The 10,232-nt window shown below is 35.2% G+C and overlaps 1 protein-coding gene across 2 annotated transcripts; it reads right to left on the reverse strand.

The window, feature by feature from the left end:
- Nucleotides 1-81: 81 nt before the first annotated feature.
- Nucleotides 82-6,310, reverse strand: LOC140864414 (uncharacterized). Of its 2 annotated transcripts, XM_073268586.1 has the most exons (8): nt 5,964-6,310; nt 4,602-4,713; nt 3,070-3,260; nt 2,889-2,983; nt 2,370-2,789; nt 1,654-1,762; nt 568-1,213; nt 82-473 (listed from the first exon to the last, which is right to left on the reverse strand). In XM_073268586.1, the coding sequence occupies exons 1-8, from the start codon at nt 6,096-6,098 to the stop codon at nt 352-354; spliced, it is 1,830 nt and encodes a 609-aa protein (XP_073124687.1). In that variant the 5' UTR covers nt 6,099-6,310; the 3' UTR covers nt 82-351. The 2 variants fall into 2 exon arrangements, with proteins under 2 accessions (XP_073124687.1, XP_073124688.1); XM_073268587.1 differs by lacking the exon at nt 5,964-6,310 and having other exon boundaries at nt 3,070-4,020.
- Nucleotides 6,311-10,232: the final 3,922 nt, after the last annotated feature.

Consider the following 10,232-nt stretch of genomic DNA (forward strand, 5'->3'; position numbering starts at 1 on the left):
TTCTTGGAACACCGACACCACTCACATTACCAAGGGAGAATGAATACCAATGAAACTTCAAACTAGAATAACTTCAAAAATTGTAACTCTTATTAAAAACTTTTGAGGCCAACATCAATGAATAAATACCAATATACGAATGGATATTTGCTATTCGTTGAGTTGCTATATTTCTGAAGAGTAATCAAGTACACAAGTATAAAACATTTAATATAACAAAATCCACACGGAACGAGTTCATGATTTGTTGCTTCGCCACACCTATGATAAATCCACTTGATTGCGCGAAGCAAACTCGTGACCAGAGCATTTTTCTATCAAGCATAGTGAGAAAAGCGATGTACACTCGTTCTATTTTTTGGTCTTGTCAAGAATTTCAATGTATCTCTTTGAAATCCCGTATTGGTCAACAAGATGTCGTGCAAGATCATCAATGACGCCACCTTGGACCAAAACTTCTAGGCCTTTCTTACCTACAAGCATCAAAACATTACTAAGTTCAACAAACTATTCAGACCAAGTTTTACTATGGGAAGTGAAGATGAGAGAGTTAGTAATTATCCATACCAGGAAGCTCTGCCACAGTTGTACTACAAGCAAACTTCTTCTGCAGCTCTGAAGCCAATGCCTCAGGGTCTAATAAATACGATTCCAGACCCGAAAGTTTTGTAACTTTTTTGTTGCCTTGCCTTCGTTCTGTCATTATTTGAATTGGCTTCAAGGAACCTTTGCGAACAACCGAGTCAGTTCCCCTCGTTACTCTGTAATGAGCTTGCATTCGATTGATGAAGGTTTGTCCTAAATCTTTCTTATGAATCTCGGTAGGATACATCAAACCCTTTTTAATAGCACCCTTGAACAAAGCATCACACAAAGTTGAATCTAAAATCACCTTGGACTTGTCTACTTCTTTCACGAGCTTTCCATTTTCAACGTATGCAAAAACAATTTGCGAAGCTTCTGGAGCAGAATACAGTTTCCCCGTGTCTGCTCCAACGGCAGAAAATATAGGGTTGACATGCACACTTGGCTTATAGAGCTCGGCAACTTCAAGCAATTTATGCAACTGTACTTCACTGGTAACACTTTTAGTGGATTGGTCATTCTTTTCCACTTTCTTCTTCTCTGGCTTAAAAGATGTGTAGTCAAGGTGATTGCGGTTAATGGAGACCAACATCACCTCCTTTTTATGTTTATCTTCCTTCACTGAAATCTGGCAAGCAGTAAAATATACAATAATTGCTAGAGCGCAAGAGATTGAATCGTAAAAGGATTGTTGTCAGAAAAACAAAAACACTAGAATATTAATGACGAAAGGTTCAAAAGTAATGAATACTTATAGATCTCTGTTTAAAGAGATGTAATGTTTCGCCAAGCTTCTATAACAGAGATTTGCAATGCACAAGCATTTTCTCTAGCATAAAATAGAATAGATTTGATCAGAAAATAAAGCTCAAGCGCAACAACTCTGCAAGTGTGCTCTAGCTCAAATTAACATTGCTTTACAAGTGAGGCTTAAAGCTCAACTATTCCTTAAAATAAAAATTAGTTTATAAAACACTTGAGCATCACATAAATGATTCATGATATCATAAACACAAGGGAATCCACAAAGATTCAATCAATCAAGTAATTTCAGATGTAAACTCTCACCAGTCCAGTAGTAGATTTAGACTGCAGCCACTTGGACAATTTCTTGTAAGAGGACTTTTTTATATCAAGTGTAACGCCTGAAGGTCTGCAAGGTAGCACATAACCCGACCTGTAATAGAATAAACAAGCAATTTTTATAACTTGTCATACATGATACCTGAAATCAAACAACATATAACAAATTAAAGAATGGCAGGAAAAATAACAGGATGAAAGAAAAAAATTGCCTTTTAAAACAAAAGGGATTCCATACCTTTTGCTTTCAAATGGTCAAAGGGCTGTAGCATATGGAAAAAAAATCTTTCTAGATTTTGACACAATCAAAAGGAACTACTCCTCCAAACTGAACAAATACATGTTCATTGAATATGGTAAGAACAGACAAACAACGTCAGCACCAAATCCATCCCCCAACCCCACAAAAAGAAACTACAGTATTGCCATGTCTTCATAATAACAAACATCCCAGGTACTTTCACTATATTGAGACTATCATGAAATACAGAAGCTCGCATCTTGATTAGATAATTTGAGAAACAGTCACTAAAAACATGGAAATCCTAAAATTAGAAAACAGAGAAAATGAGATAATAATAACATATTCACATTCCTAAACTGAAAATGAACTCTTATCCATCTACAACACTTAACAGATGATAATCAACCAACACGATATAATATACGCCAAATGAGCAAGTGTTTAAATGTCCAATTACCACAGTGTACTTCCTGGTATTGGAAGATCTTTATCCTTCACTGTCCCATGCAGAGATTGCAAAAGGCACTTATCCATTAATGAGTCTACTTCCTCCACAGACAGCAAAGGCTGGCTATCCACATTAGATTCTAATCCTGAATCTTTTTCCATCTGCAAATCAGTCATGGCTGTTGTTATTTGTTCACTGGCTTCAGTAGCCACAACAGAATCTTTAGTCAAATCAGATTCAAGAACGGGGGAAATTTCATCAAAATCATTGACATCAGTCATATTTTCATTTTCGACATTCCCCTGACCAACTGAGGAATCATCTTCACGTGAATCAGAAGTCTGTAGTGAAGATAATAAAGCAGGGTCAGCAACTACAACGTCTTCAAAAAATCCAGCATTTGGAACATAACAATTTTCAGATGATTCCCTGAAAAACCATGAAACAAAAAGGAAACGGGCATCAGATTTATAGTTCTATATGCTATTAGGTCAAATTGCTTAAATGAAGTTTCCCCAGTGTTTTTACCAAAGTGTATCACGGTAGTAATGACTAATTCTTAATGCCTTTCCACGCAAACCAGCCTTCAGTGCTTCGGTGCTGCTCATCATGGTTGTTCCTACCTGAGCAAAAACAAATTTCCATAACAAGCTTCTTAGAACAGTTTCAACTGACTTAATCTAAAAAAACACCAATTTATACGACTTACAGCTATTGGAGCTGGATTGCCCGGAACAACCACAGCCCATGGCTCGCCATCAGAAAATGGCGCAAGACCTTCTTCAGGAATATGGATGCCGGGAAACATCAAATCAGCTCCTCCGAGTATAAAACGAGAAACTCCACCACCTTTCAGAGCAAAAGTAGGCAACAGATATGGAACCTTCCACAAAGCATATACTGCCGTCAAGTGGGAAAAAGATTGTCAGTGAAAGAACTTCATTAAATGATCCAAGAAGGAGATTAACATGCTGAGACAGATATAATTGCAACAAAATAAAATCACAATGAAACTTAAGTACAGTTGTTAAAGTTTCCAAAATACTTCGTAGTTTTGCAACTAACAAAGTCAATCGCAGAAACTTAAGAGAGATTAATCAGAAAAAAAAAACACGACAAACTTTAACTGGCAGTATGTTAATTTGCTACTTCTCAAAAGGGAAACAAAATTTGGTAAGCTACAGAAAATGGTATGCCAAAAGCTCCATATCAGGTAATTTATAAAACAGGCTTCATTTGATCGATGAAACATAACCTATGTAGCACGGATACTGGAAAAAAAAAATTCTGAAGTATCGGACACGGATACGACACGCTGATACGCGTGTCGGATACCGCAAAATCCAGGTCGACATTTTTTAAGTTTGACAAGTTGGACATGTTTTGGACACGGCTAGAATACGGTGGGGACACGTTTTCCGGATACGTTGTTGGCAAAATTGCAAATATTAAAAGTTTTAGGAGTTACATTGAAAAAAATTAAATTTCTGAGGACTAATTAATAAACAATTAAAATGAAATGGGCTTAAAATCCCTAAATTAAATAATTAATAGTTCGTTTCTGTTCTTCTGTTCTTTCCTGCTCGGCTCCTCTCATCGTCAATCATCACAGCATCACTCTTTGAAGCTCGCCGTCCCATCCGCCGTCGCCCGCCGGTTTCTGGCAAGATATTTAAATTATGGTTTTTTATCTCTACAATTTTATTTTTAATACTAAATTTATATAAATCTATATATAATATTTATATATTTTTTAATAATTGTCGTCTCCTAGCCGTATCTTATATTTTCAAATTTTGTTGTATCCATGTCGTATTCAATACGATACCCGTACCCGTACCCGTATCCATGCAACACAGAACATAATTGATGAAAACAAAACCGGCTTTATGTTAAAACAATAACTGATTGAATCCTCCAGTAAATGTCACAGACTTCCAATCATCGGTTTAGCATATGAAGTTAGGATCTGGATGAGGAATGTGAAGGTCAGAGACAACTGACTTGATATAGCATCTCCATGATGTCTATAACGCAAGATACCAAATCAGTCTTTTCTGAAACAGAAATTTCATGTCAGCTGAACACTACATTCTGTGAGAGTTCTCCCAACTCCACATGTTTGAGGAAGTGGCGAAACAAAAATGATAGCGGCTCAGATGCAGTCAGCCCTTGGAGCATGTAGCAGATATATTTCAACAAGAGGACAAGATGATATAACACATGCTAATTTACGAATACCTGTAGGAAATATTTCTGAGCTCCGTCCATCACTATCATAAAACATGGGACAGTCACCCTCCAGACTGTAAACAAGAACTCGATTTGGGTACTTTGATAGAGTTATTTCTACCTATAAGATTGATAATCGAGTCAGTGACATACATACTAGGTCCAGTTTCTAAACAATGGTGTCAAGAGCAACAATTTGTATCAATTGAATGACACAGGACTTGAGTTTGCCGTCAAAAGTTTCTAACTTATGACCCTCATCATCAATGTAGTAAAATGCTCATTTACCTAAATTCAATGTACAAACTGATTATAAGGGTTGATGTTCAATAGAAACCACCACCAAAAAATCACAGTTATCAAGCTCAGGGACATATCAATCAGAGTGGTAAAGTGGTAATGGCCTAAATACAGCAGCCAAGCACAAAATTTTTTTAGCCATATTGAATATTTTAAGCCTCGAAAAACATGTATTAAAACTACAGTAACAAAAAACAATCATTTGAAATAGATTGTTCAAGGAACAAAAAATATTTCTCTGAGTAGTCAGAAATCCACAGGGAACTGCTAGATTATTCACTTCACTCTGTTACCATAAAACCGTTAAATTTAAAGCTTATTAGAAATGAGACTTGGACCTAACTCACCTCAAAAGCTAGCTCAAGAGGTGAGGATTGCCCTTGTCTATATTAAGGGCTCCCAGTACTATATCCTACCAATGTGGAACAATATTTCAACACACCCCCCACAAGCCCAGGAATGAACATCTGGAGCGTGGAGATATTAACGGGTGATTTAAACGCCCAGGAATGAACATCTGGAGCTTGAAGATTGGCCTAATTATAGGCAGCCCAATTATGGGCTGCCCAACACACGGAGGACCTGGGCTCTGATACCGTATTAGAAATGAGACTTGGACCTAACTCACCTCAAAAGCTAGCTCAAGAGGTGAGGATTGCCCTTGCCTATATTAAGGGCTCCCAATACTATATCCTACCAATGTGGGACAATATTTCAACAAAGCTGTCCAAACAATCGTGGTGCAGCTTAGTAAATAAGGAGGACTTCATATACCCAATGGTTCTATGGTCTTATAGATGAGGGAAAAAAAGTTCAAACTTTCCAAATCAATTTCCAATTGAATGTATGCGTGTGTGTGTGTGTGTCAAATGAGACAGCTTCGTGCCAATTTTGATATAATAACTGAACCCGGAACTCGGAATCATTATTAGGATTCAGCATTCCATTGAATTTTACTCCAACACGCTCTACTCATTAGATAAGGAATACACTCCTGTCCTGATGAAAGAAATGATCACAAAGCGAATTAAAAATTTAAAAACGACAGTCATAAATTAAGCAATTAAATACCTTCGGGGGAAGTAAAATATCGATATCAGTATCTGAGGCGTTAGGGAATCGGTCTCTGATTGCACGTTTGAGTTTCTTGCGGTCTGCCCCCGAGAGCCGCTGCTGTGATTTGGCCTCCGACACCTTCTTGAACATTTTTTCACCCTAATATCCAGCTCCCGGCGTATGTATCTGCTATATCTTCTACGTAAGAAGTCGAAGAGATAGATGTCTGTATCTATGGCGGAAACTGAATTGTGGATTCAGTGAGTTTCAGAAGCATAAGGCGGCGCCTCTCTGTTGGCACCGGTCACGTGACACGCCATCAGCCAATGACATTCTTTATTAGCAATGCAAACCCTGCGGTTATAATTTCTATTGATTTGACCACAAATTTTAATTATACTACCATTTCCCAAAAACATTTATGGATAGAGGTGTTCATCGGTCAGTTAGGTTAGGTTAGGTTAGGTTAGGTTTTCGATTTTTTATTTCGATTTTTTTGGTTTTTGATTTTAAAAATATATAATTCGATATCCGAACCGTTTTTCTTCAGTTCGGTTCGATTTTTTACTAAATCGATTCGATTATTTCGGTTTTGAAATAATTATTTTAATTAATATTATAAATATATTTTAAAATATAATATGTTATCTTTTAAATGATTTTTTTTGTAAAATATTTAAATTCAAAGTCTAAATGACTTAAATAAACAACAATCAATTAAAAATTATTAAAAATAATTATTTATTCACTCCGTATCATCTCATAAAATATATAATGTAAACAATTATATATATATAATTATTAATTTAATAAAATTTCGATTTTTTCGGTCGGTTCGGCTTGAGATATATAATCCGAAACCGAACCAAATAAATTTTGGTTTTAATTTTTATATCCGAATTTTAAATTTCGGTTTTTGGTTCGGTTCGGTTCGGAGTTTGGTTTTTCTGGTTTGGATTTTTGATTTTTTCAGTTTTATCCGAAGTTTGAACACCCCTATTTATAGACAATTCAAACATTCAGTATGAATACTGAATAGAGTCATCAATTTGGAATGGATTGTTGGGTTGGTCTGTCCGTCAAACAATTTAGGTGGGTTGGCCCCGCAGGTTGAGATCGGAAGAGGAAGTGTTTTTAAGAAATTTGTTGTGAGTTATTTATATATGTATTTTTGTAGTGAAAGTTGTGACAATGCTTTGGCTATGAGTATGAAATTATTTTATTGTGAGGTTTTAGAATTTTTTATTTATGAAATAATAAATTCAATTAATTTTTTGATTTTTTATTTTTTGATAAGTTGATCCATCTAACCTGTAATCTTCTTTGCGTTGGGTTGGATTGAGGATTTCTCAACCTACTAGAATGGTGGCTTGCCTCATCCTGTCTTGAGTTGGTCCGTTTGACGGCTTTAAGATGATGTTTATCTAAACTTATTAAAAACAGCTTATAAGCTGTATAAGCTGTGAAATCTTAGTTAAAAAATAAGTTGTTAAAATTTTTGGATAAACTTATTTTAACAAACTTTAAAAAATTAATTTGTTTTGTATTAGAAGATTTTTTTGCAAAATTATCAAAAATGGTATAGTATCATAAAGGTATTGTAAGTATTATTACACACACATATATATAATTTATCATAAATATTAAAGCTATATTAAAAAAATTATTTTATATTTATATTTTTTAAAAATTTATATTCATTGGAAAAAAAATTTAAAAAATAAATATCTAATATTATCTTTAATTTGTTCAAATTGAAAATTGCTTTTAAAAAATAAAGTGAAAACATAAAAAATGGAATATAATCTACAATCAAACTAAAACATTTGAGAAAAATAAACACGTAATCTTATCAAGAAATTAAATTTTTAAAAAATATCAAACAGTTTGTCAAAATTTGTGGAGGATATAGTGGGCAATTGAAAAGATATAGATGGATAATTTGGAGAAATAGAATATTAAAATAATATTTTTTTTGAAAAAATTAGAAGGTATTCATGTTTTTTAAAAACAATTTATAAGCTGTCAAATAACTTATTTTGACAGATTATAAGTTGTTTTTTTTTAAAAAAAAAAAAAAGTGTGTCCAACAAATTTAAGGAGTTTCTAAGCTCTAAAATAATTTATAAGCTATTTTCAAGAGTTTAATTATAAGTTCACTCAAACAACTTCTAAGTATGAATAATGTTTGTATTAATTAGTATATCGGCACATATAGCTTGAATAATAATAATAATAATAATAATAATAATAATAACAACAATAACATGTCAACAACAACACAAAAACTCTTATGCTATCGTTATGTGATTTCACGTGTCAATTTTATATACAGATTTTCTTTTGTGTTATTCTTGAAAAATATTAATTTTTATGTCAAAATGTTACTTTTTATTATAAATATGGGCAGTGTGAACCAGTCTCACGGATAAAAATTTATGAGAGTGTCTCACAAAAGACTTATTCTAATAATAACCGTGTAAAACGAAAAAAAATAAATGTCAAATGGTAAAACCCCGTTGGGGGTAGAGGTGTTAAATGAGTTATGCTTGTCGGGTTACCCCATCTGCTATATAATAGGTGTGATGAGTTGACAATTTTCGAACCAGTCAAAATGACGAGCTGGCTCGGCTCGGCCCGTCTAATGGTCGGCAGGGTGTAGACCGGCTCGTCCCAACTCGCCAAATTACAAATAAGTAATTCAAGTTGGCCCGTCTCGTCACCTAAAATATGTGGGTTGTGGTATGATGTTCTCCCGGCCCAATCGATCTATCCGTCCCACCTAATGATATTAAGTTGCGATGGATCATGGATCATGTAACACCCGGTATTTTTAAATACGTAAATCCGCCTGCATAATTAGGATATTTAATTATTTAAATTTATGATTTATGGGTTAAATAATTATGTGAATTATTTTATGCATGATTTAATTTATTTTTTAAACATTTAACCCATAATTAGTAATTTTTATGATTTTTAGTATTTTTATTATTTGATCGCGTAGACGGGACCGTGGACGGACGAGATGACAACTTTCCACCCAAATTATTTTATGAGCCTTTTTAGAGCCTTAAAATATTATTTCGAGTCTTATTATCTCAAAATTTTAAATATTTGATTTTATTTAATTTTAGGGGTCATTTTTATCCAAAATTAGTCAAAATATTGACTTTTTAGTATTTTTAAAATTCCCCTAAATTAATAATTCGAGATTGTTATTTTGTTATCAGATTTTTAAAGTTATAATTAGGAGTTTAAGTTATATATTTAATATTTAAAACCTTTTATATTTAATTACTTAACCTATATTTTATTTAACACAAAAATAAAACCTATTCTACCTAAAACCCTATTCTAGCCGATCACTCCAAGCCCCCAGCCGTCACCCCACTGTTCATCATCTTCACCAATCGTTCTTCAGCCCTAAAACTCCATAGGAGGTCGGTTTCGAAGGTTCAATGCAAGCCAAGGCATTCCGTCGTCGCCCCGTCGTCCCGAAGCCCGTCGTACACGTTTTTAGCTCTATAAATCGGTATTAAGGCATGTTTCTATTCACTTTTCAAACCTATATCAGTGTATGTATGCGTGTGGGTGTGTAACATCAGAATTTATCATTTGACAGCAAGCTTTTCGAATTTCCTTCACTAATGCTCTCGGTTTTGACATGTGTTGGTTCATGCTCACGTTTTTGTCATCCATGGCTTGAAGGGGGCTGCTGGCTAGGTCCTATGGGGTCCCTAGGATGTCTAGATGAGTCGGCCATGGTTGGGTTGGGGCTAGGAATCACGGCCGATCGGGTTTTCAGAAAGGAAACTGAGGCGCGCAGGCTAGGGTTTTGGTGGAAGAGGGCTCGGTGTAGGCTAAGGGGGCAGCATGGGGTTCGGGCCAGGGTGTGGTTCGAACCGGCAGGACCCTGGGGAGGTCCTGCCGGCGGGGCTCCGGCCACGGTGGCCGGAGCTTGGCTGCAGCAGGCCGTCAAGGCCTGCTGCTCGTGCGGCCGTGGCTAAGGGGGAAGAGGAAGATTAGGGTTTCGGGTTTTTGGGTGTTGGTGGATCCGGGTCGGGTCATGTGGTCCGGGTCGGGTCTAAAATAATATGGGTTAAGTTAGTTGGGTCCGGGTCCGGGTTATTTTAATTGGGCTCGGGTATTTTTATGTTTAAGTTTTTAAGTTAATTAGGAGTTAAATGGACTAATTAAATTTCCAAAAATTTAATTAGTATCATTTAATTTATTTGGGCTCCATTAAATTATTTTGGGTTAATTTAATTATTTTTGGGCTTT

The sequence above is a fragment of the Henckelia pumila genome, chromosome 4, assembly GCF_033568475.1.
Source record: "Henckelia pumila isolate YLH828 chromosome 4, ASM3356847v2, whole genome shotgun sequence".
Taxonomy (NCBI): Eukaryota; Viridiplantae; Streptophyta; class Magnoliopsida; order Lamiales; family Gesneriaceae; genus Henckelia; species Henckelia pumila.